We start from the raw sequence: 27,918 nt of genomic DNA, 5'->3' as shown, positions 1-27,918 counted from the left end.
CACATAGGCTATCTCAAATCGAATCCAAATCTCTTTCTTTTCACATTCTATCGTAGTGAATCTTTTCAAAACGTGTCACCAAATAAACACGGAAAAGGGCAGCCAAAACCATAACCTCCTCCTTGGTGGAGGTAATAAAAAAAGCCACCAGTGGTCAGACAGCATGGCTGCTGTGGGCTCCTCCCACCTCTTCCTCTCCTTTCGTCCTCCCCTCCGAGCTGCTGCAGAGGATCCGTGCTGCACCTCTGCACAGCGCACCGCGCATTCATTCACAGTCATTCAGCCAAACAGCAGCAACGTGCACGTCTGCAAACTGCAAGCACAAGCACGAGCAGCCCACCGCCTTAAGAACCTGTCGCCTTCGGGATAAATCAACAACTAGACAGAAGACGGGATTTACTGCAGCAGTTCTCCAGCACCAGGAGGCATTCGAACACGCGACTTTTATTACGTGGTCCAGTTTTGGTTTTTTGGAGGGGTTGATTTCTTGTTGCCAGGCAAAAACAGAAAGTCGGAGCAGGTAAGCTTCCGGTCATTTCTAGCTAATGTAGCTAATAATTTGTAAATAAACACTCGATGTACCTCGTTTAACTTCAAGTGTCGACTTGAAAACATGTTTACATAATTGGTGTTTTTATGTATTTATTTTTATTTTTGACATGGGGCATAAATAATACACGTTTAATGGTTAAAGTTGTACTCAGTCGTCAACACTTTACAAATCCGCTTTTTTTTGGTCATTTGTTGATGACGTCACACAGGTATGCTGCACACTTTTTGAAAAAACAAAACAACTTCATTGATTGATGTGGGTACTGAGCATTTTAAAGCAGTTGGTGGCCAACTGACGGCTTGTGGGCTATATTTGGCCAATTCTCATAAACCATTGATAAACATTTGTTTAATCCGATTTTCTACCCATAATGAATTGAATATGACCTCCAAACTGATTATTTTGGGAACAGTAGGTGACTACACAACTAGTCGAAGTGCAGTTTGAGCAGCTGTTGTGTGTTGATAAGCCCCTCGAGCTCCTTCGACCTTTTTATTGCACCCCATCAGCCAGCATGCTTGTTGTAATTAATTGTTAGCTCTTGAGGACAATAAGTCTGTCTGATGTGATATATGGCAACTTTTTCAGAACTCAAGATCACAATTATAATTGTGGTTCCTCTCGGGGAATGTTTTTTGAGTCATGTTGACTGTCAAGGTTCATTTGTGAGGAATCATGAGAGAGAAAAAAAATACAACTGTTATTATAAAGGAAACATTTCGGGTTGATTTCCTCTTTAATAAGCTTCGTCCAGGTATAAGACACTACTACAGCACTGTGTTCCATAATTGTAATTTGTTTATTTTGTTGTTTCTAAAAATGTTCAACATTAAAAGTGTTATAAAATATTTGAAGCACTCATGGCAAGACAGTATAAAATAAACAAACTCACGGAACGCTGTCATTAAAAAGCCATATTGTTAATATGTGAAGCAAAGAATTCACGGCAATGCCATTGAGCGTTTCTCTGTTTCCTAATTTTTATCAGGATATGTTTTTGAAAAATGTCTCATGGAGATGACAACATTGTCAAAGTGAAAGCCGTTTACACATACTTTAAAAAATGACTGAAAACGCTGTAATTAACACACCAAGCCACTAGGTTGGTGCTCGCTCTTTTTTTTTTTTTGCCAGCGAAGCGTTAGAAGCGCTACTACAGAGCTGTATTGTGCCAGAATTATTGCCGTACATAGGTTAAGGTTATATTATAATTTTGAAGATGTTTGAGAGGTGTCATGGAAAGTTTGTATTTTTAGCATTTTCTGTATATTATATTTTATCATGTGCAGAGGACGTGAGATAGAGTCCAGGCTTCGGCCTTCCTTTGCATGTTCTCCCCGTGCCTGTGTGGGTTTTCTCCGGGTACTCCGGACATGCATGGTTAATTGAACACTCCAAATTGTCCCTAGGTGTGATTGTGAGTGTGAATGGTTGTTGGTCTCTGCGATTGGCTGGCAACCAGTTCAGGGTGTACCCGCCTACTGCCTGAAGCCAGCTGGGATAGGCTCTAGTGCCCCCGTGACCTTTGTGAGGAATAAGTGGTTAAGAAAATGGATGGAAAATAAATCAAATAAAACAAAGCCATTCTGCGTGAGGATTGCTAAAAAATATTGTGATATATCAACTAGTGTTCTAGTTATACATTTGCTTCTTTATTTGACATTTTGGCTAAGTGACAGCATCTCTCAACATTAACACGCAATTTTCTGGTTAGCAAACTTGTGTCCTGGTGACGTCTTAACACATTCATGTTTCTGTTATTTTGGACGTTGTCATGTGATTGAACGTCTGCAGCATTTTTTTTTTCTTTCCGTAAGAGGAAGTGAGAAATATTGGACCTTGAGCTTGAGGAGCCGTGGGGAATGTCGACAGTGGGGTCTAGCTTTCGTCAAACAAACATCCCGGAACATGTCGGTGGACGTCGGAATGACCCAAATAGGGGCAAAGCGGGAGATTTTGTTTGGAGGGAAAAGGGCAGACAGAGGACAACAATGTACTCAGACGATTCTCCCATGTCTTGACAACCCCCCCGCCCCCTCTGTTATTCTTTGATTGCTTGCTGGGACAGTGAAACAACAGAACCTAACAGTGCTGCAGAACTCATTCAAAATGGTAATCGGTAGAGCAAAGACTTCCACCAAGGTTCAAGAGTTCTAATTTGGATCAGCAACAAATTGCGTACCTTCATCGATGAAATTTGAGGGAAAAAAAATAAGTAATATAAGTGAACAAAAATACATACAGTAGGTTTATACGAATATACATCAACAAACGTTTCTTTTTCACCTTTGGCCTGTATAATTTCTTAACACATAATTTCAAGTACAAAAGTTTTTGCGGAACATTGTTTGCTAATAAACAAATTGATAAGAACAAAACAATCAAATTAATAGAAAAACAGACAGTAGATACCAACGAATGAACGGAAGAAATAAACTATCCAAGTTCTGAACTTTTGAGGACATCCAATAAAGAGTTTTAGCATCTTGCTAACAAACAAAAAACAGCATTTAAATGGGTCTAAATTAAAGGTTCTGATTAAATTAATGTCTTCCAACACTTCACTAGCTAACAAAGAAACAATGCTAATACATTACTTCAGAGATGATGCTAATAATTCAATTCATGTCATCCAACCAAAATACAAAACTTGGCGCCGTTCTGTATGTAACTTCCGCTAGCTAACACCAAAAAAAGCATAATAGTTTCTTTCTTGGGCTCTTGTTACGAAATGGAATCTAACTGATTAAATATTTACGCCTAAAACCATTCGCTACCAAATAAAGAGTAATATGTGTAACCAATTGAATCAAACTGATCAAAATAACTACCCAAACTTCCTCAAAGTTGTAATGAGAGCATATTAAATATTTGTGCTTGTTAACAAATAAACACAGATACTGCAGTTGAAGACTTCCAAAATGGCGGTTATAATTCAACTGTCTTTTCCTCTAATGCAGGTCGCATTATTTAGTTGTTTCAGTACATAATGGATTTTCAACAGATGATTTTCTGTCCTGGCTTAGCTTCCACTTCTGATTATTTTTGTGACAATGTTATTGTCTTATGTGGAAACTTCAATAACGTAAAGGTAAAAGATATTCGTCTGGTGTTGCCATGTAAATAAACGCTAAATCAAGTCCATCATTTTTTATAGCGGAAAGCCAAAGCCAGTGAAACCATAACCAAGTAAATGTCGAAACCAAATGTGAGCGCCTTCTGATCTGTCATCGTTTGGTTTGGCCTGGATAAGGTGAGGTTGATAGGCGAGGCTCTCACTGTCGTCACAAACATAAAGCATTGAGCTAACTCCAAGTGAGTCAGCCGGGGGGGAAAAGTCAAATGTAAACATGATTGAACTATTTTGTACTTTTTAAACCAACAGGAAGTGGCTTACTTCCTAAGTACGCGCCATTCATTGTGTTTTTCTCTGGAGGCTTTGGGAAATCCTTCTTACATTCTAAAACATGTTTGAGAGCTGCTCTAATGGGCTCGTGTGTCATTGCGGCACCTTGTTGAGAGGTAATTAAAGCGGGGTAAGGAAAAATAAAGAGGGATGCCAGGCAACAAATGATCCTTGTGAAGTGGTGTTGATCCTGTCGCTGTTGCTCCTGTTCAACAGGAGGAAGGAGGTAGCCTTTGTTTGCGCAAGGACGCTCACACATGTGCTCTGACTCTTGAGTGTGTTTAGAAGAGGAGGAGTTTTTTTTTTTTTTTTTCAGGGTGTGAGATTCACCCTGGTGAGACTTGCGCCTTTTAGACATTCCTCACATTCCGACCTCCGGGATGTTTGAGCCTCGTCCGTCTTCTTGCAGCATGCCGGGGGCTGCCGAGGACCCGGGAGGGCTTTTATGGCACCAGGGTTCACAACAGGCGGCCTCTCTTTTGCTAGCTGTTTTTTTTTCTTTTTTTCTTCTTCTTTAACAGACAGCGCATGGCCTCTAATTTAGAAGGCCATGGGAACAAGAAACGCCGGCACTTCTTATGTTACATCCGCAGATGACATTTATATCCTAATGGATGCCGGCGATCAGGCTCCCTTGTTGCTGTTTTTACATTGGAAGTTAGACCTTAGTCAAGGGAAGGCGGACATGATGGATTGTTTTCATCTCCAATAGCAGATTCCAGCTACAGCGGCACTCGACACCATCATACATACCCTTCTTATGCATTGCTGAAATATTTATTTATTTTTTGTCATAAAGATGAATGCATTATCTACGGCGTTCTCTTGGATCCATTGTAACAACCCTCCACAAAATTGAGTTGTTTAGCATAATCCTGGGAACCAAAACAACCAAACCTGGGGAACCCAAAATCCCTGTTTCCTAGGGTGTGTTCGGAAAAAAACTTTAATTTATCAAAGACACTAAAATGAGTCAATCAAGCAATTGTATATTGTTTTTAGATTACAGTGGGTTTTATTGTTTTTTGTTTGTTTGTAATGCTACATAAACAGCTTCTCTAAGGAAAATAGTTTAGGATTTTACGAGATTTTGGGGTGGTCGAGACCCTGTAACCCACCAGAAAATATCAGCCCCTGCACTGAACACTACTTGTCAATTATTCATGTGATATTTTCACAAGTTGGTCCTTGACACAAAGCAGAAAGTGGAGGAAACCTTATTTGCTTGTAAAAACGAATGATCTTTATTCACCACAGTGTCACGAAGGCAAATGTTAGCTGTTTAATTGTAAATAGTTCATTTGCATATTTGGAAAAGCGATCCTGGTCATGAATCAGGTGTTTTAGTGGAGAGAAACATGGAACACCGGCTGGATAGGGGCTCTCGAGGACCGAACTTGAGCACCCCTGCGCTACAGTATAGGAAACAAATTTATTTGTCGATGTCGTTTTTTAGCATATGCTTTTTATATCTAAAAATAGATGGCGGGCCACAAATGGCACCCAGGCCGTAGTTTGGACTCCAAAGAAGAAGACGTAGTTGTCATGGCAATTAATGTGTGATGTAGGTTGCTAGTGCTGTAAATAAAGACTAAATACACTTTTGTAAGACTAAATGATTAACTTGTGACATATTCCTATACGACCATCGTAAAGCAAAAATTAGCACCTTAATGCTTTGCGCAAAAAATAGCCGTGTTGCTCGGAAGAAGTACAGGGCATGATTCGACTCGTAGCTTGAGCAAAATATACCGACTTATTTTAAACTCCTGATCTTTTTTTCCTGTCCTCCCTAATCCACCACAGCCTTGGCAACCATGAGATCATGTCCCGCCTGTGCCGCAACGCCCCGCTGCCACTTCTGACCTTCCGCTGATCGAGCGAAGCCGAAGATGTCAGTGTGCAGCGACTTTGCAGAACACGTGTGGAAACCCGGCTCCTGCAAGAACTGCTTCCACCAGCTCAGCGCTCACAAGACCGCAGGCCACCCGGCAGGCGCCGCGCCCGCCGACGCGTGCCCGAAGAGCGGAGGCGATGACGACGACGCAGTGACGGCACCCTCACCCTACAGCAAGCCCACCATCGCCGTCAAACCCACCATGATGAGCCTGGACACCGGCGATTCGGTGGCTGACGTCAACATGAACATAGAGCAGGTGATTTTTTTGGACCTGTTTGTTAATGTCTGTCATACTGTATGTTTGTTTTCTTTAGGGGTGTGCCCAAAAATCAATTCTCAAAGGAATTGCGATTCTCAGTTAATACGATACAGAATCGATAAATGTCTCCAAATAAATTTTTATTTAAATTATTTTATACTGTTTTGCCCTTGCTTGTGTGTAACTTTTTTGGAGCGCATTAAACGATTTGGCCACTTAGGGGCAGTGTGGTTCTGATACATTGTTAAGTTGTAGCCACATTAGTGAATAGAAGAAAAAAGTCACAATCAAGTTATGCCAATAAAGTTTTTTTTTTTTCAGCGTAGGAAGAGCATATGCCGGTGAGTAATGTTAAGATGTTTATGTGTATACATTCCTGAAGCGTTTTTGTATGAATTGTCGTTCTTTTGAGTGATAAAAGTGCCGCATGTAGCATGCTAATTAGCGTTGGCGAGTCAATGGCGCTTTCCATCGTGCGTTAGCCTTGAGCTAGCTATGTTTGGGAAACAAGCAGTGTAAAGAAGTGTTTGTAATTTTCTTCGTTTTGTGTGTGTAGATTTACAGTTAACCTCAACTGGAGTGTAATAAATGGCTTTATACTGTAGCAATAGCAATAGTATTTTTAGTTTGAGTTCATGTTGCTTGGGGGAGGGAACACGCTACAGGAAGTGAGGTAGACTGCGTGTGTCCTATGAGTCAGGAATGAACGCACTTTCCTTACAATTCAAAACTTAATAAATGTAAAAAAAAATTTATAATAAAAAAAAAAAATACATTTTAATGTCTCCATTTGTCATTCTGTCTTGCAAACTGGAGTAGATCATGACGAATCTTTGCACATCTATAGGTTGAAGCAGAAATCATTGTCAATCAAAAATTGGTTTGAATCCAAAATCGATTCTGAATCGAATCGCAAACCCAAAAATCTGAATTCAATCGAATCGTGAGACAGTTAAAGATTCCCACCCCTAATGTCATTTATTATTGTTTTTTTTGTGACAGAAGAACATGAAGAGCCCAGTGGAGCGTTTGGGCTTGAAGAAGATTCTGGATCTAACGGGTTATATTGATAGTAAAAACTGTAACAAGAGCCTTAGAGATTCAACTCTTCCGGACACCAAGACTGACTTTTGCTTTTCCTCCTTGTCCAAAGAGTCCATGATCATTAACAACATGTTGGTCACCCAAGATGAAGGGAAATGTCCTCACAATGTCAATAAAGACACCTGCAGGCAGCAGAATAGTACCACCTCCCCCAGAACCATCAGCACTTATAACCCATGTAGTGCACCGAAAAGCGCTAATTTTTTGCGCCAGAATTCCATAGACACAACTTTCCCTTTGGATATTGGTCCGACTAGTCCTGCCAAATTGTACACCAATGGCATCAGCTATAAGAGCATGACTGTGCTAACTGCCAAGACATCTAGCACTTCCGCCAGTTCCTTAACATCAGCTTTGTCGCTGGACACTTTAAATAACAGTCAGCCATCCATGCACTATCCTCCGGTCTTGTCCAAACAAAACAGCCCATTAGACTCCTCCTCCTCCTTCGGTAGCAGCACAGATTCACTGCCTGTGACCGAGGGTTCAGTTGGGAGCCCCCGAAGCCCACAAACGACTGGTAACTCTCTGCCTAGTTCCCCCATTGGTCCGGACTCCGAGCCCATTTACGCAGAAAGCACCAAAAAAAAGCGCAGGCCGCGGGGAAGCGGATCGCTGGGTTCTCCAGACCAGACTACCAACTGTGAACTTTCAGGAGAAGGCCAGCGGGCAACCATCTCTGTGATGGCTGCTCACAGGGAGGGCAGCAAAAGGACGTTCTACCTGAGCAGCCCCGATTCAGCTATCGGCACCCAGTGCCACTTTAGCCCCACGGCACACAAGGACCCCGGCATCACGGCCTTCCGCTGGCCCAGCCCCAGCCGCAGCGCCCCCTCCTTGGTAACAGAACCCAGCCTCACTCCCTCACTACACCCCAGACCTCAGTCCAGCCCGCCCATTCCACCAAAAAGGACCACCCGGTCCCCCAAACTGGGCACCTCCAGCCTGTCACCATCCATCTCTTCACCGGTTCCGCTTCCGGACCTTCCCAAATTGGGCACGTCAAGCCTCTCTCCGTCATTATCGTCTCCTGTTCCTCTCCCCGAACTCTCCATGCTTTTCCTGGTGTCCGCCAAAGAGGGACATTTCAAAGTCCAGCCGGAAAACCACAGCCCGGCAGCACCTGAGCGCTGGCCCAAGCACCACCACCACCACCACCACAACAGCTCCGCCTGGAACTGTCGTATTGACGAGGAAGAAGAGGAGGAGGAGAGAGAGCGGAAAGACGGCGAAAAGAAGACGCTGACTACTAATCCCCGGACAACATCTCGTGTGACAGAGACGGTCAATGGCGCTGCTGTTTGGAAGGAGTCCAGAGTCTGCCACAAGGCTCCGAGCAGCCCCCCTCTGATGACAGAGCCAGGCACGGCCCCCCCGCCCCTGCCCAACAATGGTGCCTGTCAGGGGGACAGCGAAAGTGCCGTCGCAGTGGAGGAGGCCCGGCAGAGCAGGAGCATGCCGGCCAAGCAACACGACAGCTCAACAGACACTCTGGCAGCAGCAGGGAGGCGAGGATCAGCCAACCATGAGGCCAATCAACCTCCGCCACCGCCTCCGCCTCCGCCCAAGAAACAGCACAGGTAAGAATGATCCCTTTTCCCATTCTATTGTACTGTGGTAGCTGTTTTACTGCGGAAGTGGTACAGAAGGAGTCAAATCTAAACCTTTTCCGGTGATGGAATTGGAAAAGCGTCCAGGGTATCAAATGCCCAAAAAGGAAGAGGAAAGGCCGAAAATCACCATAAAATGTCCATGAAATTGTAATAAATGTCAAGAGAATTTTTTGGGCAAGCCATTATTTGTAACTTTAACTTAAAAAGTAAAATATAATAATGTATATAGTATAATAAAAAAAATATAACATATAAAATTAATATAATAAAATGAATATACTATATAATAAATACATATAATAATATAGTAAAAAAATATATATATATATATAAAATAAATAATTAATTATAGAGACAAAATTGGGTTTTCTGTTTCCAGACTGATCTGGCCTCAACTGTAAACTTGCTGTCCAACATGAAGTGTCCTTGTGCAATTTGATCAAAATTCGATTACAATTTTGATTATTACACTCCACAATTACAAAATCAGCATAATTGTTTAAAAAAAAAATTTCTTTGAGTTGTTTAAATGTATAAATTTGCACCTTTTTATTTTTAAATTACTAATTTAATAAAGGAACTTGCATGATTATAGTGTTTTAAATATTTTTTTTTCTTAATATTTTTTACATTTAAACATTTTCTTGTTTTGTACCCAAAAATAAATCATGATTTCAGCTATTACCAATACAATCATGATAAATATTTTCTTCATAATCGAGCAGCACGTCCTATTAATAACGCAAGTTGACATTGCTGTCCTTCACTGTTCCTACCTGTGACCGTGCATTAGCATTAACGGCACTGTAATTCATTTGTGGCGCCGCTCTGCTTTACGCATATGACATAATTTAGCGCTGACGGTGGGCACTTACTCCTGACACAGTAAATATATTTTGCTCTCTGATAGGACGTGAATTGCGTCGGTGCCACTGCCACATATAGACATACAGTACCTGACTGCTGTCAACTGTGCGACACTCACTGTGCAGCTTTATTTGGGCTCCATTCAAACAGAGCATCCCTCCTCAATGCACGCCTTGTTCTATTCATGCTCCTAATGTGAGTTTTTTCAATTCTAATGAACGCACTGTTAAATAGTGACCTTTGTTTTGACTGCAGCTTGATAGACTGAGCTATTAAAGAGGGGACAAAGATAAACAATTAATGATTTTTGCAGAGGAATACAGCGGCACCTTCAAATTGGAATGCTTCTACTTACACAATTTAGAGCATAGCCAAAATTATGCTGATGAATTTGGAGCTTAACCAAACTTATGCTGACAAAGTAAAAAACTTCACATTTTGAAATGAGCATCACAGAACTGAGTGAGGATGATTTGGTTCCACCCATGACAGCTGGGATAGGCTCCAGCACACCCGCGACCCTTGTGGGGATAACTGGCCTGGCCTGGCAAGTGATTTGACAATATTGTTGTATTTTGTGTATGTGAAACTTTTCAATGACTCAATGTTTCTTTACTGTTGAACAGTATTGGGATGCCCGCCTTATCATCTAGCTCAGGTCTCCAACCTGAGGCTCTAGACCCACATGTGGCTCATTAGTCCCTCTGCAGTGGCTCCCTGTGGATCTCTCAAAAAAAAATGAGCAGAAATATTTGTTTTACATATTTATGTTTATTTTTCAGATTAAATATTCTGCACATGAATTAATGATAAAAATAAGAAAGGAATAATTAAATATTTCAAAATGTCAGAGTCCAAATTTTTAAGTTGTCAGAAAAAAAGAGACACAATGTGGATGAAAAAGTTTTAGAAAATGCTTAAAAATTTCCTAAAAGTGACCATCGAATATCCAAAAAGGAAGAGGAAAAGAAGAAATCTAGCATAAAAGCTCCATGAAATTGCTAAAAATGTCATAGAGAATAAAAAAAATTCAATAAAAAGGAGAAAAGTATCCATTAAATGTCCAATAGCAAAAGAAGAAAGACAGAAAATTACCATAAAATGTCTTTGGAATTGCAAAAAACGAAGTCAGAAAATTGAGAAAGGAAAAGAAAAGAAAATTAAAAAAAAAAAATAAAACTATAAAATGCCCAAAAATAAAACAAGAAATCCCGAAAATTACCATGTAATGTCAACAAAATTGCCAACAATGTCAGATAATGGATAGCAAAAAAGGAAGAAAAAAAATTCAAAAATAGCCATAAAATGTCCAAAAAAAAGAGAAGAAAGGCAGAAAATTACCATCCATCAAATTGCCAAAAATGTCAGAGAATTTTTAAAATTGTAATTCTTATTCAATAAAAGGAGAAAATAAAATGTTCAAAAAGTAACCATAAAATGTCCAAAAACAAAAGAAGAAAGGCAGAAAATTACTATAAAATGTCTTTGGAATTGCAAAAAAAAAAAAGGTATAAAAATATACATATATATTTTTTAAAGGGCAGAAAAGAAAACATTCAAAAAATAGCCAAAAATTGTCCAAAAAAGGAAGAACGACAGAAATGATCATAGTACAATAAAATTGCCAAAAATTTGACAAAAAAGCAGAAAAGTCTAAAAGTGCATGCAAATGAAGTACGAAAAATTACAAAAGGTAGAAGAACATGAATTGGATGCAGCATATTTTTGTGTTCTGGTTCGGGCACATTAGACTAACACTAACACACCGTTTCGTTCACCACAATGTTCAAATGTTTTGCACCTCCTTGTTATTGATTTGGCCTAAAATGGCTTTTTTGACAGTAAAGGTTGCTGATCTAGCTGCTGCTGATTGTGCCGTTTCAGTTTTTTGGTGGTTTTGTGATGTCTTTACCCAACAAGTTGATGCGTTTTCATGTGCCCCGTGACGCATGATGATGTGATGAATCATTTAAAAGCCACAGATGGCTCCTAAAGAGGAGCTTTGACACCGTTAAAATCTACTTTTTGGTCATTTCTATCTTCGGACTTGCACTTGCTTCATTCACACTGCAAGCCGTCTTGCAGGTGTGTGCGCATGTAGTATGTGTGTGAGGGTGTATGAGATCGTAAAAGGCTTCAAGTGCCAGTCAGCCGGAGATAGCCAAAGGGAGGGGGCCCTGCTGAACAGATTGTTGCCCGGGGCAACACCCAAACTGTCCCACTCTGTCCATCAATAGAAGGAGAATTAATAGATCAGGCATTCATCACTCGTCATGTGAGCGCTCACCAAACAGGATCGCTCGATTTGGGAGCTTTAAATACAGCGACGATCCGGGCCGTGCCAAGGTTAGGTTACATCTTATGTGAGCCATCAGGCTCATCCTAAAACTTGTTGTTTGTTTTGGGGGGTGGGGGGGGGGGTGTAGCCTGCCAGTCCGGACTTACTTCATAATGAGGTAGGAAACTCGTCTCCTGGTTTTGGGAAAATGCTTGATTTGTGTTTGAAGGCTTTTACCGGTCCGTAAAATAATGTGTTGCGCCACATTGTGACCCTCCTCCGAAATTCTGAATCAGTCAGCCTGGAATCTTTCCAAGCTCCACCTTGCTCAAATCTCATAAAATGTGTTGTCATTTAATGTGTCTGGGGCGATAAGCTCACACACACCTTTCATTGTTGTATAGCAGTTCCACGTAATCACACCATATTCCGTTCATATCTTGTAACTGTTCCGCAGAGCGACTAATTAATGTGTCATTTACTGCTAGATGTTTGTGTACAGTACACTTTAAAAGCGGGTCAGGGCGGTCATAGAATTGTAAATGACAAGCTTGTGTGGTGTCTTTTTATAGCAAAGGAAGTGTTGGTATCTGTTAGCAGGAAATGTGCAATTAGGATGTTGATTAAGTGCTGCTTGGGCTAAAAGCGGGCGTCCCAAAAATAAGTGCAACAAACATCCTGTGAGTTGCGTCGTTTTGTGTTGTGACGACATGCCTTTTAGTTTGTGGGCTTGGAAATGGTTTATTTTAACACCAGCCTCTAATTATTATTATTATTTTTCAAAAGCAGCCTTTTTCAAACTTCTGAATCGTTATGTTGATATACATACATACATACATATATATATATATATATATATATATGTATATATATATATTTATTTATTTTTATTTTATATATATATATATATATTTTATTTTATTTTTTTAAATATACATAGATACATACATATATCAGTTTGCTGACCAAATCCAGAAAACAGGTGAGTCGTGATTGGTCGTTACCTACTTCCTCAGCACAGGTGATGTCATCTTAAATAGACAGCAAGTGGAAAAAATTGTTTTTAAAGGTTTTAATTGTACATGAAAAGCAATGAAGTTATCAAATTAATTCTGGACAAAATATTCACTTTTTACTGCTAAAAATGGCTTGATTAGTCACGTCTCTCTTTAAAATACTGATTATTAGAAATAACAGAATAACTCAGTATAGTTGAGTAATATATTTATTTAGTACTAGTAAATATTTTGATCCTAATAGACACCCAATACTCAAAAAACAAAAACACCCCCAGTTACTGTAACCCAAATATCATTGTTTTCACCGTTTTCTGACATTTCATATCGAAACATATAATTTCAAAGCGTAAACAAAACACAACCGTGTAGACTTGCAGGGCCTTGCTCGTCCTCCCACGGCTAACGGGCGGCGTTAGACATTCTTTCCGCATAGAAATCTCATGTTTTGGAAACACACTGTCCACAGACGTGCACAGACATGTCTCTGCGTTAAACGCCTTTCACGCCGGCTCCTTTAATGACAGCAGAAACCTTTGCGAAACGTGCGCTGTATCGTCTATTCGTCCTCGTTGTCCTCTGATTTATGGCAGAGTTGACGGCAAAGGCCGTGAGATGAACGGAGGCAGGAGTCGTTTTTGTAATGGGGGCGAGGGAGGGAAGTGGGATGGACCGCTGTTTGCCCGAGCCATTAGCGCCACTGATTAGACAAGTGGCTGTCACTCACCTTAATTGGTCGCCTTGATTTGAAAGTCAGCACATGCGCTGTTTTCACAAGTGACAGTGGCAAGTCGGAGGATGTTGGTCGCATTATTTGAAATCAGGAAGTGAATATGCAACAAGTGTGATTACCGTGTTTTTGAGCCCTCTCCTCGTCTGTCTTTTTTTTACAACAGAGTGTCTGGTCACTTGAGCGGCAGCAACATGGAGCTGAACCGCTGCGTCCAGCTCGGCTCACTGGACGTTCCCGCCACGTCCCCTCGAGACCTGAGCAGCGCCGGCCTACTGACTGCCTCCACCGACAGTCTGACTGCTGACACGGGTGAGGCACTTTGATCGGTTCTTCCTTCCAATCTGCAGTACCGATTGCTATTAGTATAACCAGATACTGCGAGGTCTTATCGTTAGCATTGTTAGCTCATCGTTAATTCATTCAATCCCCTTCACTCGCGGCTGTTTTACTGGATTTTGACTGATTTTGCAAGGCCCACAAGAATAGTATATTTCTATCGGTTTCCATTTTGCAGCAATTAGCATTAGAATATAGCTAAGTGTCATCATTCTTAACAAATTATTTAAGAAAGCTTTTTTTCCAACACGGCCCTGGTTGATCTCTTATACTCTGCTGCCACCTGCTGGCCGTTTGTGTAATAACTACCATTTATTTGCAGTTAAGAGGCTGCATTAAAGCCTTCTGTTTGCGCAAGCATAAAACGAAAAAAAATAATAATAATTATAAATACGTCTTTGCCAATGCAGTTGTTATTCAACTGAAACTTGCCGGTCATCTTCTGTGGTTAGAAAACAGACAGAGAAGAAGTGGACTGTCTGGAGTTGTAATGAGGAACAGGGAGGGTCACGCAAGTACACGTATGTTTTGGTGAAGTGGAAGCCTTTTGTAGTTTGAGATTGGAAGGCAATGCGAAAGATAAATTTACAAATATGTGGTAATCGTTAAAGGGGGGGAGGTCAACCCCCAAAAAATTATTGAAAATTTTTAGGTTGTATGTAGCCCCACTAGTCAAAATACGGTATTCTGATTAATATTGCATTAGTGGAATATGAGATAAGCAGCAAAATCCAGCCGTTTTTTTCTAATTCAGAAGGCGGCCATTTTGCCACTTGCTGTCGAGTGAAAATGACATCACAGTTGCTCAGGTAACAACCAATCACAGGTCATCTCCGGAAAACAGGTGAGCTGTGATTGGTTGTTACCCAAACCCTAAGCAACTGTGATGTCATCTCCAGTCGACAGCAAGTGGCAAAATGGCCGCCCCCTTAGATGGACAACTCCTATTCCACAACTGTAATATTAATCAGAATGTCATGTTTAGACTAGTGAGATCACATATAACATATATAACAAGGTTGACTTCCTCTTTAACTTGCTTAGCCTGACACTATATACGTAAAATAATTAGCTAGGTGTTCATATACAAACGGAGAAGTGTCTGATGCACTTTGTCCAGAGTAAAACCGTCCACAGACGAGCAGAGGAACTCCCAAGGTTTTATTGCGGCTGTCTGTCATCTTATCGCTTCCTCTTTCACACTGTTGTGACTGAGACCAGACACCAGAAAACATTTTTATAACCTCACCAAAGACCTCAGACGGGGAACAAGCAGCACGTCTCTTACGGTATGTCTTTTGGATGAAAAAGTCTGTTGCATTTGCCGCGACTTCCTGGCTTCCAACGTCGTTTGAAGAGATAATTATGGAGTCCGATAACGAGGGGGGAGGGGGCTCTGATTGGCTACATCCTCCTCGCAGTCACTGGAGGCCGCACCACACAATTATCTCAGCATCTGACTCCTCCGGCGCTTAAAGTCGCCACACAGTCTTGATTTGCGGATGGAAGACGGCGTTTGGAATGTCGGAGGCGAGAGGTCATCTGAACTGAGATCATTCGGAAGAAAACTGAAATGTGTCAAATGTCGGAATCCGTCAGACGCTTGACTGAAACTGTCATCTCCAATCTCCTCAGGTTCTCGGGATGGATCGCGGTTGTCCTGCTCCTCTCCGTTCCTGAGAAGTCCGGCGGCGTCGGCGCCGGGTTCTCCGCGGCCTCCCACTTTCAGCATCACCACCGCCCAGCCGCCTCCACTTCCTGAGAAGAAGATGGTCAACCGCACCGTGTCTGCCCCCGACAGCGCCACTTCCAAAGCCTTCGTCCGGGCCTATCCACGCCTACCGTTCACCGGCTCGGAAAACAACGTGTGCAGACCAAATGACTCCAGCTGCCGGGCCAGTTTGCCGTCCAGTCCAGTAGACCCCAGAGTCATTTTCTCCTCCAATGAGTCTCTGGAGCGCTGCCACGCCCCCCTGGGCCGACCCTCCAGATCCCGGACTTTGGACGAGCCTTTTAAGAATCTCGGACGTTTAGGTGTCCACTGCCGGAGTAGCATCACCTGCTCCTCCTCCCCACAGCTCAGCTCCCCCTTCTCGGCCTCGGAAGCGGGTTCGACGTCCAACCTGGGCTCCACTTTGCAGCTGCAGACCCTCCTGAGCAACATGGACAGCCGGGAGGGCGTGTACTCCAAGCTGGGCGGCCTGTATGCCGAGTCCCTGCGCCGCTTGGCTCTCAAATGCGAGGAGCACTTCACAGGCTCAAAGAGGAACCGGATGAGGTTCGAGGAGAGCAACTGGTCCTTGTTCAGGCTCACGTCCAACAAGCCCAGCTGCAACGCGGGTGACGCCGTCTACTATTCCGCCGCCTGTGCTTCCGACCTCAGCAACTCCTACGCCGTGAAGGTAAGGCACAAATACTCCGGTTGGATTTTGTCTTAGTAGTGAAAGCAGTTTAGGGTTTTTCAGGGCGCTGGATTTGTTTGTTCTGGGACTCCAGATGGGTTGGTCCCACTTGGGCGCACAACAAAGTAAACACAACTGGAGGAGGGCGTGTACTCAGTTGTTACTGCTCTTTGAAGCTGCGGCTTGGATGCCCGCAGGCTCACTCATTCGTCTGCTGGGAGAATTTACTATGGAGGACCAAAAATGCCTAAAATATAAATAAATACATAAATAAATAAATAAATAAAAGGGAAAATAAAAACAGATATAAAAAAATATAATAAATTAAATACCAAAAAAGTATATAAATGGAAATTTAAAAAAAAAATATATATATATATGTGTGTGTATATATATATAATGTATGTATGGAAAACTACAAAAATAAAAAAATTACATAAATGTGGAAATAAAAAAAAATAAAAAAATATATATACATAGAATTAAATGTCAAACAATAAATAAAAAAGGCTGTGCTCTCATATTTATTAATTTCATGTTACAGCATGAAATGTGTCATGAAGTTATTCAAATGAGGGGGCGGTCCTATGTCTGTTTTGGGTTGAACTATTCGTCTATTGGTTGATCGACATGTCAGTCTATGTCAGACTCTGCCCATTCCACAGCATGGGCGAATTCACACCCACGAAAGAAACAATGGACTTTGTCGTTTACAGGAACTTTTGTGTGAAGTTGTCGAGCAACTCAAGTTGCAAGTTGAAAGTGGACAAGATAGTCGTCCATTGCTGGAGCTCTCCATGTAAGTCTGCGAGACTTCCTTGTTCGCCGACCCGCTCGCTCTAGGCAGTTTGCAACGGCGGAGTCCAACCCAAGACACGCTTAGGACCGCCCCCTCATTTGAATAACATTTCATGACGGATTTCATGTTGACAGCGTCTGCGGCATGAAATAAATAAATATGAGGGCAGAGCATTTTTATTGATTGATTGATATTTTTATATATTTATTTTTTGAATCTTGTTTTTATTTTTATATTTGTTTTTACTTTTAGTTATTTATTTTATTTTTATTGATATATTTTGGTTTTATATTGAAAAATGTTATTTGTAATTTTTATATCTGTTTGTGTTCACATTTGTTTATTTATATATTTTAGTGTTGGCATTTTTGGTCCTCCATAATTTACAATCAGATAAATCTTGGAAAACCTCAAACCATAATCCAACTCCTCGTGTTGTTACGCATTCTTTGCCAGCCCAGTTTAAATGGATCTTTTGACGTCTATACGTTAATTTCACTTGAACAGGAACTAAATCAGCATTGACCTTCAGCAATTCCTGTCTTGTGTCTTGCCTCCCCCTCCCTCTCTCCTTCTTCCTCCCCCCATGCCGCCGCCTCTTCATCTTGCCTGGTCAGATCTGCAAGAGTCCGTCCGCAGAGGCCAAGCAGGGCCACTTGTACGGCCTGTCAGTGCAGCAGAGTATGCCGGCTCACTTCAACCTCCAGCAGGACTGCGGCCACTTCCTGGCGTGCGTCCCCCAGAGCATGCTGCCGTCCGACCAGGGGTCAGCGTCGTCTTCGCCGTCGCCCGCGTCCCCGCCCCAGCCCCGCGGCCAGCAGACGGAGCGCGAACAAGTGGTGGTCATCGCGCCCGAGATCCCCCGGCAGACGGCGGCCGACTTCGCTCGCGACTTTGAGGCCTTCCACAAAAGCCAGCCGGAGGTTTACGAGCGCCGCGTCTGCTTCCTGCTGCTCCAGCTGTGCCACGGCCTGGAGCACCTGAAGGAGCACGGGGTGACGCACCGCCACCTGTGCCTGGAGAACCTCCTCCTGGTTCCTCACCCCCCCACCCCGTCTCCGAGTCCCCAGCAGACCGAGACCAACGGCGGTTTTAGTCAGCGTCACCTCCCTCGCCTCCTCATCAGCAACTTCGCCAAGGCCAAGCGACGCTCGGCCGAGGACGCCGCGTCCGCCAGCGTGGACCCGCGCGTCAAGCGCGACCACGCCCGCTTAGCGCCCGAGATCGTGTCCGCCGCCCAATACCGCAAATTCGACGAGTTCCAGACGGGCATCCTGATCTATGAGCTTCTGCACCAGCCCAACCCCTTTGAGGTGAAGGAACATAACTACCGCTGCTGACATAGATGACTTTTATCTGTAAAATGTAACAAATTTTGTTTTGAAAACTTTATTCTCAACTATATGACTTTTTATCAAAAAGATGATTTTTTTTAGCTTAGTTTAATCTAATACATTTTTCATAAAAAAGCGTGACTTTAACCTTAAAAAAAATATACATAGGACTTTGATGTAGAAATTTTATTTATTTATTTTTTGAAACTATATTGATATTTTTTTTGTCAAAAAAGACCTTTTTTTTCTTTAACATTATTATTTCAATCTCAAAAATATCCCAAACTTTTTTTCTCAAAAATATATGAGTTCTTACTTTATTCTTGCAAATATGCAGACTTTTCCCATAAAAATGCTAGAATTTATACTTGAAAATAGGTGCCTTTTTTTTTTCTTGAAAAATTGCGCCTTTAGTTAAGAAATTAGACTTCAAACTAGACAATGTACTGCTCTTTTACTTGAAGGTGTATGGCTTTAATTTTGGAAAATCAAAAACTCAAAAAAATATCCATTTTCTTTTCTAGTAAAATTACTCTTAATCTTGAAAATATAGAAAAAAATATTTTAAAAAATTAACTTTTTCTTCCTCACAAAATTCTAATTATTAAATTGATTTTTCTTTCTAGAAAATACACAACTGTAGTCAAATTACAACTTTTTTTCTCAAATGTATAAAACTTTTTTTTGTCCTGTAAAATTATAGCAATCTTGAAAGGATATGCAAACTAGTTTGTTTTTTTTCCCCACATCTTATTTTCTTATAAAATTCCACCTTTTTTTTTTTATCCGGAAAATGTTTTTTTATTTTTTTCACAGAATTCCACTGCAATCACACAAAAAAAAATTCTCACAAAAAAGAGAATTTTTGGTGAACTATGCAACTTCTTTTAAAATGACCACTATAATCTTACAAATTTGTCTTTAAAAAAAAATGTTTTTATAGAAAAAACGTATTTTTTTTCTAAAAAATAAACAACTTCTTGTAATATTATAAAATATTAAATATTAATTTCTTCCTCAAAAAAAAAAAAAAAAAACTTTTTTCCAATCTCGAAGATATTATATTTTTATTATAATTCTATTTTTTGGGGTAAATTATTTCTTGTAGATTTACTTTTTTAAATAAAATCTAAACATTTTTCAAAAATTGTAAAACGAATAACTTAATTTAGTAAAATCCTCAAAAATACAAAAATATCTCGTACAATTCCTTCTTTTTTTTTTTGACAACGTGTGTTCTCAGATATGCAACTTTTTAGTCTGTAAAATATTTTTTTCCCCTTAAAATTACACAACTTTATCCTCATCATTTTATGGCTTTTTTCCCCCTTTTTTAAAAACTTTATTGTAATTTAGTGTAAATATGCATTTGTTTTCCCCTTGCAGGTGAGTCCAGCCCTGAAGGAGCAGGACTACCGCTGCGAGGACCTGCCCGCCATCCCGGCCGTGTCGCTGTACTCAGCCGGCCTCCAGAGGCTGGCTCGGCTCCTGCTCCAGCCGGACCCTATCAAGCGCATCCACATCCAGGACGCCAAGCGGGTCCTGCAGGGCCTCCTGTGGGGGCCCAGGAAGGACCTGATGGATCAGCAGTGGCAGAGGCGGGGCCCGGGGGCGGACGGCGCCCGGCACGAGGGCCTCCTCAACTGGCTGGATGTGAAGCGGGCGCTACTTATGATGAAGTTCGCCGAGCGCTCGCTGGAACCCGAGCGCAACGCCGAGCTGGAGGACTGGCTGTGCTGCCAGTACTTCTCGTCTGCGCACCCTCTGGCGCTTTGTCACACCGCTGAGCTGCTCTACTCACTTAAGTGATGGAGCGCAGGTGCCGTGTGACTGATGATGTCGTACACTGTTTGGACAAAGGTATTGAGACACATGGCCTCAAAACGTCTCAAACTGGAGTCCCCCAAGGTTCTGTCCTTGATCCCCGCTTGTTGCTCTTTTTTTTTTTTTTTTTTCTTGGCAAATGTCCAGAATGTGTGGTGCTTTTCTTCAAAAGGGGACACTGTGAACGCAAATTCCTTGTTAGTGTTACCGTCCATTTTGGAACTTTTATCCCGCCACTTTTTCAAACATGGCTGAAATGACTAAGGAGTATTAGGGTCAAACTAAAAAGAAAAGAAAATGACACTTCCATACTAAAGTTTGATTATATATTATTTATCCTTGTAAAATTACACCTTTAATATCAGAAATGCACATCTGTTTTTTCCAACTATTCTCATAAAATGGACTTAAATCTTGATACTGTACATTTTTTGGGGTCTCGAATTCTTTCTAAAAAAAAATACAATTTCTTTCCTAAAATGTATGAATAATCTCTAAAGAAAACGGTATGATATCTTGAAAATATATAGCATTACTTTTTTCTTTATCTTTTTTCTTGGAAATAACATTATTGTCGTATAATTACAACTTTTATTTTGAAGATTTGTGATTCTTCATCTTGAAAATATACTTTTTACCCAAGATGTTCAACTTTGTTGCTGTCTAAAAGTAGAATTTGTTTATTTTTTAATCTGGAAGATATTGGAATGCATGAGTAGTGTTTGTAAAATTGCAACGGTAATCTTAAAAATATGCAATATTTTTCTTGAAAATAAAAAATAGACAAGAAATGTCAAAGTGTGGCTTTTCTCCCTCAGTATCCAACTTTATTTTTGTAAATTAGGACTTTAATCGAGAAATTACACATCTTTTTCTCAAATACTTTTTCATAAATTTATGACTTTAAAACCATGACTTTTGCGCTAAGATGTTCACTATTTTGTCTTTTTTTAAAAAGCCACTAACTCAAATTCACTAACTCAAATATACATTTATTCTCACAGAATTATGACGAATCTAAGAAATCTACAACTTTTCATGTAAAACATCAAATACAGTATAGGCCTTTTTATACTATACTCAAAAAATATGATTTCAATCTAAAAAATAAACTTTTCTTGAAGATATAGAACTTTATTGTAAATCAATAAATTATACTTTTTAAAAAAATATATAAAATCTTGACAATATACTATTTTCCCCGTAGAACGACTTCATCAGAAAAACAACTTCTTGCTTGTAAAATGGACTCAAATAGTCAATTTTTTTCTTAAATATACAATATCTCCCAAATATCCAACATCTTAAATTTCATGAGCAATTTAGAAAATCTACTTTTTTTTTCTCTCTTTTTCAGTGCGGCCCTAAGACTTCTTGCAATAAAATGTAATGGTTATTGTCTCGTTAGCTACAATTCTTAATGTTTGATGCTGTGTCTTCTGTGCTGTATTTCAAGTATTACTTGGCACATCATTTTCAAAGCCTGCTGCGTCGTCTAGAAAATGTAACCTTATTTTTAGAATGGAAAGAAAAAGCATCCTTATCATGTTAGTTTGAATGATCTGCTGTACTGTCCCGACGACACGATGTGCAACGGCTGCTCACTTCTTCTCCCTTATTGTGCTGATAAAGAAAAAAATGTTCCTCATGAGTGTGTGTGAAGCCAACATGTAAATATGGCTGGTGTTTTTTTTTGTGGAACTGGATTTTCACAAGAATGCAAGAATGTTTTGTACAGTAGATTGCGAAAGAACCCAAGCAGGTCTTAAAAAAAAAAAAGCCATGAGAATGAGCAACATTTCAAAGTAATATTTATGATGTTGTTTGTTAGCATCACTTCAAGTTTTTATTCATGGCAGCCTTGTTTTGATTTCAAGTAGCAAACATTTGATTTTTAATAAAGTTGCTTTATTGAGTGAGTGAGTTTTAACAGGATTGCAAGTACGGAATGCGTGTGTCTTTTCACTAATCATTTGATTATTGTGTGTGTCTACCAATAAACCGCATTTATTTTCTCACTTCCATTTTTGGGGGTTTTATTTCTACATGCCCAAAGCAAACAAAACGATTCTGTTTGGAGCCCCTCCGTCTCCACAGTGTATCCCCCCCCTCACTCCCAACTGTGTATGTTGCTATGGAAACACGACCAATAGGAGAGCAGCTGCAGCTGATTCAAAAATGCTGCCGCCAGAATCCTTACCAGGAAACTGGACCACTGTCCTAAAAAATCACTAGACTGGTTTCCTGTGAGTCAAATAATAGATTTTAAAATCCTGCTGCTGGTCTACAAATCTATATGCTCTATGGTCTGGACCAAAATACGAATAGAAGTTGTCAGTGGCAACGCGTCAATCGTGACATGGGAAACTTAACATTTCACATTTCAGCTCTGTACTGCCATCTTGTGGCTACATGTGGATTCTATCTAATCTCATTTATTTAAGGCGAAATTGCCAACTTCCAGTGAAATGCACTTACAAAATTGTGGTTTTGTTTTTTAATGAAAAAAAAAAGTAACCCTGATGTATTCATTTTTTTTTGGGGGGGGGGGGGGGTATGGGGGATTGTCTATCTAAAAAAATTTAATTCCCCAAAACTATGCAAAGAAAATGCATGCACTTTCCCACATTTAGATTTTTTTTAAAGGCAAGATTGAGTTCTTCAAAGGTGAAAAACAGCAGTTTTTTTTATTTACTTAGTTGTATTAGGCCATGGATCTCTTGATTTTTAAGATAAAAAAAAAGAAGTATTTTTTATATTTTAATGGAATGCATGCAACTGCAAAACTAACTCTTGACCAAGCATCTTATGGCATTAAAAAAAAACACACACTTTTTTTATCCTTTAAATGTAGAATGAGAAAAATACTTATAAATTCATTATATCCAAAGTTTGCAATTTAAAACATGTGTAGGTTATTATTAAAAGTAAATCTAATGGGTCTTTAACAAAAACAAAAAATGTCTACAAAAAAAAAAAAAGAAACATTTTGTAACCCAATTTTCAAAATGTGATAATTTGCCCGATCAAATTTGGATACAGTACATATGTTTCATTGGGACAAGTGTGGCTTTGAAAGCAAAACTGTAATAAAATCATGTATTCATAATTATAGTAATACATTGTTTAGAAAAAAAGAGGACACCTTGAAGTGTGAATTGTCAGTTTATTTGCAATGAAAACAAAGCAGAGCAATAAAAGGCTTCTCGACTGTTAATGACATCCACGTCAACTGTCACTAAGTCAGTGGAAAAAAGATGCCATATTTTTAAGAACGTTTGGCCGTTAACATGCTGGCAACTGTTTTATCTCAAAGAGCATCATCAACATGACCACGCCAGGATGGCTGGAAGCAAAAGAACCCAAAAGCAAAAGCTCTCACGCATTTTTTTTGTCTCAACCGCAAGCAGCCTGTGATGTGGAGTGTCCAGTCGGTTCCTCAGGTGGGAACGCTGGACTCATCAGCCCGGGGAAGGGAAGAGAAGATGGGGAAAGGGTGTTGGAGGAGGGTCCGGGGAGGGGTGGGCTGATTTCGAGGCTTTGTCTTCATTTCGTCTTAGATTTGGGCTCCAGCGGTAGACCAATGTCCTTCCCGCGCAGCTTCAAGCCTGTTGCACAAATTGACACGTCACATCAAGTCACACGTCGCTCTTAACTCATTCACTGCCATTGATGGCTATAGACGTCAAAAATACATTTTTAACTATTTCTATTAGTTTAACATTTTTTCCCAATTTTGTTAACAAGAGTATGAAAACCTAGATTTTTTTTAATAGTACATTCAGAAAATTTGTGATTAATCGTGAGTTAACTAGTGATGTCATGTGATTAAATTACAATTTTTAATTACCTGTTGCCCCTAATTTTTTTAATAATCTTTTTGTTTAATGTTTATGAATTTATGACAGTGAATGAGTTAAAATAATGTCACCAACAAAAAAAACTTTTCAAAATGAACAATTTTTTTTTTTAATAAGTACATTTCTTTATAAAAGGAAGAAAAAATGTAAAGGGAAGATTAACAAAGTAAAAAAACAACACTTTAAAAAAATTAATACAATCATTTTGAATAGCATCTTGCCTTGTCTCACGTACTGAATGAAGCAAATGCTTTGGTTGCTCTCTTTTGCAAACCTGATGCTTGATCATCATTTGGAGTTTGAAAAAAAAAAAGAAAACAGAATCTTGCGTACCAGTCCTGGAACTTTTGGGACACACCTTGATGCTATCTATATGTACTGATTTAAAGGTCACCAACATGGTTAGCCCCAAATGTCCACGAGTAGCTCGCTGGCCTGTTCTAAAAATAGCTCATCCCATATTCCAGAAGCATCTCTCAGCTTCAAAAAGCCGGGTTTATATTATTTTGGAGAAAATGGATAACCGCAGTAAAAGTGACGACGCCCCCTTCTGAAACGGCGTCCCTTGGCAAGCCCGAGCGGTCGTTACCGATGGCTCTCTCGATCTTGCCCATGACCTGGTTGCTGGGGATGGCCCGCCCACTCTCGTAGTCGGCGATCACTTGCGGCTTCTCGTTGACTTTCTGGGGAAAACAAACGCACGCCGACGGGTTATCCTGACCGCCAACTCAAGCGAGTGTGCTCGTGTGGCGTGGCGTCCTCACAGTGGCGAGGTCTTTCTGGGTGAGCCCTTTATCCTGCCGGCCTTTCTGGATGACCTTGCCGACCTCCAAGGAGACCCTGTCGTGGTGCAGCTCCTCCGTCTCGCGGTCCAGTTTGGCCGTGTTCTTGCTGACCAGGTGCTGTTTGTTCTGCCCGGCGGCCCCTTGGAGTCGGAGCAGAGCAAACGGTGGCTACGGTTACCGCGGCAACGCCTTTATGGCACACTGCATTGTCATCGGCGAGGGTTAGTTACATTTCTTGGTGGTCTCCACATCATCGCCGCGTCTCTGAGCAGAAGTGATCGCCTGCAGGAAAATAATTTTTAAAATACATACTTATTAATACAAATTTTATTTTATTGTATCCTTTTTTTTTTTACATGATGATGTCATGCCCAATGAGTCAAAATATGCTCTTTGGACTCAAAACACACCCTAATAGTTAATCATTAGCCAAGTAGGACAGATAAATGCACACAGGGGAAAAAAATTATATGAAATGATAAAAAAAAAAAATTGCATTGTAATGAAATGATTAAAAATTAAAAGAAAAATAATTACCAATACTGTATTCATAATTAATTCTGAAATTGGGATAAAAACAAATATTTGTAATTGGTTAGCGTTTTTTTTAAACATAATTAAAGGGAAAAAGAATCATAACAAAGAAATACAATTAAAAAGAACTGTGAAAAAAGGTTAATGAATTGGAAGAGAATAATAGTGTTTTTTTTAAATACTTTTTTAAAGTTAATTTTAAAAACTAGACAATTATAATTCGAAGATAGAAAAAATAATATGTTCTCAATAAGATACAAAATAGTAAAACTGATTTTTTTTTAATGTAGCAATATAAATAAAAATGCAAAGAAAATATGAAAAATATGAAACGATAAAGGAATTGCTAAAAATGAATAAGGAAATGGTAAATTGTCACAAAATACAGTAAATAATGAAATAATGGTAAAAACTAAAAAATGATTGTATAGTAATGAAAAAAACAATTTTAAATTATGAAATTGTGCAAAAGTAGTTATAACATGTAGTGTTAGAGTCCAAACCACTCCCGCAATAAATGAAATCCATAGAAATATCCAATTTAAACACAAGCGTGTTTTTATATCATTATGGCCCTTTTTTTTTTAAAGATGTAGATTTTTTATTTATTTTCAACATTCATTCTTTGTTTTTTTTAAACACCATTAATTTTTATATCACGCCAAAAAGTTCTATCGCAGCAACATATATATATATATTTTATAAGGTCTAGTATTCGCTAATTCTATTACATTAGTGGTGCCTCACCTTAAAGAAGGCTGACATGAATTGCCGCCATCTTTCTGCTACAGATACCCGAAGGAGGCAAACTTAGTGAACATCGTAAATGACTATTCCAAGTTTACGTCACAAGTCAAAATGGCGGTGAACTCGGTGAAAGGAAGCTCTCCGCTCATTGAAAAGCATCGACTTTGGATCGTTGACATTTTATTTGTGAGGATTATTTGGGTTTTAAAATGTGAGGAAATATTGTTTGACTATTATAACAATCTGTCTGGTTTGTATACTAGTCACAGGCAAAAGTTAGACAATACGCAGTTTGTTTATACCGTGTAAAGAAAAGCATTTGCATTGTATTCCATTGCGGAAATATCAAAAACGCACGGATGTTCGGAATTGTCAATAGCTTTCAACATAAACTAGCCTGTATTGAATTATTGTACTTCATGGATGGATGGATTTAAATCCCGCCATCTACCGGTCGAAATTTGAATTACGGCGCTTAAACATCTAACACAGGAGGAAAGTTTAGTTAGTTAAAATAGATTAAACTGCATAAAAACAGTCCGCGAATATGGAGGGGGTATTTAATATTTACCGTATACTTGAGAGCTACTAGTGGCTGTAGGAAGTTACAGTCTGATCATGAATTCACAAGCGATACTTTTAGATCACAAGAAACGTCAAACTTGTTTCTGATATTACAATATTAAATAACTGCAAGCCCATTTTGCAAGTACTGTAAAACAGTAAGAAAATGAAAAGTAGCTTCTTGGTTTGGTGCCATGCTAGTTAGTTCGTGTTGGCTTGTATGGTAGCCGGTCTGTGTTTGTTAGCAAATGTCGCCAAGCTTCAAAAGCGGCGTAACGAGTTGGACTGGCCCATCTATCTTAAACATTACACGATTACACACACGTCACATATTCAACTGTTCGTATCATTTCCAACGCAGTCATAAGACTATCGTTTTATTTGTTGGGATTGTCACATCCTACGAAGCACTAGCAATGCTAGCTAGGCGACTGACGAACTCGCTGTGGATGACGTATGGCGATTTTATGGACTCTTTCGTTTTATTTTATGGTTTCGCTGTGACTGTACTCTAAATAAGAAACCAAAAAAAGAGTAGAATTGATACCTGCTTGGACTTGGACTGAGCACCACTCGGGCCCTTCTTCCTCAAAACAGTCACGGTGTCCCAATCGCTTTCGGCCATTTTCTTCGCAATGTGTAATATTAATGCTGAAAATAGAAAAGAGAAAAAAACGTTGGTAATTGTCGACTTTTCGGTGCTATTTGTGGCCGCCACAAGCACGCGTCGTCTTCTCCAACAACTATCAAGAACCACGCGTTTCCCCAAAGCTTTATTTACAACACGAGAGTTGGACAACGGTGACGTCAGTCATGTAGCCGTAAAAATATCCGCCATGTTGGATGTGGCAGATGCATCCATGCAACCAGCCATGTAAAGCGATGCTTGGTAAAAATAAAAATGATAATGAAAACAAAAAAAGCACACACAAAAAACAACAAGTATAATCTTAAGATAAAACTCCTTTAATAGCGGTTAAAATCACCTTGTGTATTATTAGTTG

At 39.9% G+C, this 27,918-nt stretch overlaps 2 protein-coding genes across 3 annotated transcripts; one reads left to right on the top strand and one right to left on the bottom strand.

Annotated features, from left to right (window-relative positions):
* Positions 1–180: 180 nt before the first annotated feature.
* Positions 181–22,448, top strand: prag1 (PEAK1 related, kinase-activating pseudokinase 1). Of its 2 annotated transcripts, none has more exons than XM_077543016.1 (7): positions 181–520; positions 5,766–6,115; positions 7,124–8,802; positions 13,893–14,038; positions 15,701–16,467; positions 17,884–18,579; positions 19,987–22,448. In XM_077543016.1, exons 2-7 carry the CDS (start codon positions 5,852–5,854, stop codon positions 20,407–20,409), a joined length of 3,975 nt encoding a protein of 1,324 aa, XP_077399142.1. In that variant the 5' UTR covers positions 181–520; positions 5,766–5,851; the 3' UTR covers positions 20,410–22,448. The 2 variants fall into 2 exon arrangements, with proteins under 2 accessions (XP_077399142.1, XP_077399141.1); XM_077543015.1 differs by having other exon boundaries at positions 182–520; positions 7,121–8,802.
* Positions 22,449–23,576: 1,128 nt separating this feature from the next.
* Positions 23,577–27,679, bottom strand: edf1 (endothelial differentiation-related factor 1). Its single transcript, XM_077543008.1, has 5 exons — positions 27,462–27,679; positions 25,300–25,351; positions 25,049–25,209; positions 24,874–24,967; positions 23,577–24,032 (listed from the first exon to the last, which is right to left on the bottom strand). The coding sequence occupies exons 1-5, from the start codon at positions 27,537–27,539 to the stop codon at positions 23,971–23,973; spliced, it is 447 nt and encodes a 148-aa protein (XP_077399134.1). The 5' UTR covers positions 27,540–27,679; the 3' UTR covers positions 23,577–23,970.
* Between the last annotated feature and the right edge of the window lie 239 nt (positions 27,680–27,918).

The sequence above is a fragment of the Vanacampus margaritifer genome, chromosome 14, assembly GCF_051991255.1.
Source record: "Vanacampus margaritifer isolate UIUO_Vmar chromosome 14, RoL_Vmar_1.0, whole genome shotgun sequence".
Taxonomy (NCBI): domain Eukaryota; kingdom Metazoa; phylum Chordata; class Actinopteri; order Syngnathiformes; family Syngnathidae; genus Vanacampus; species Vanacampus margaritifer.
Note: the sequence above shows the minus strand (reverse complement) of the source record. Positions and strands in the feature narration are given on the sequence as shown.

Coding starts and splice junctions, on each gene's coding strand:
- prag1 (XM_077543015.1), top strand. CDS start 5,852: ATGTCAGTGTGCAGCGACTTTGCAGAACACGTGTGGAAACCCGGCTCC. Junction 8,803..13,892: donor CCGCCCAAGAAACAGCACAG/GTAAGAATGATC, acceptor TTTTTACAACAG/AGTGTCTGGTCACTTGAGCG. Junction 16,468..17,883: donor GCAACTCCTACGCCGTGAAG/GTAAGGCACAAA, acceptor TTGCCTGGTCAG/ATCTGCAAGAGTCCGTCCGC.
- edf1 (XM_077543008.1), bottom strand. CDS start 27,539: ATGGCCGAAAGCGATTGGGACACCGTGACTGTTTTGAGGAAGAAGGGC. Junction 24,968..25,048: donor CCCAGAAAGACCTCGCCACT/GTGAGGACGCCA, acceptor TGTTTTCCCCAG/AAAGTCAACGAGAAGCCGCA. Junction 24,033..24,873: donor CAAGATCGAGAGAGCCATCG/GTAACGACCGCT, acceptor TTTGTGCAACAG/GCTTGAAGCTGCGCGGGAAG.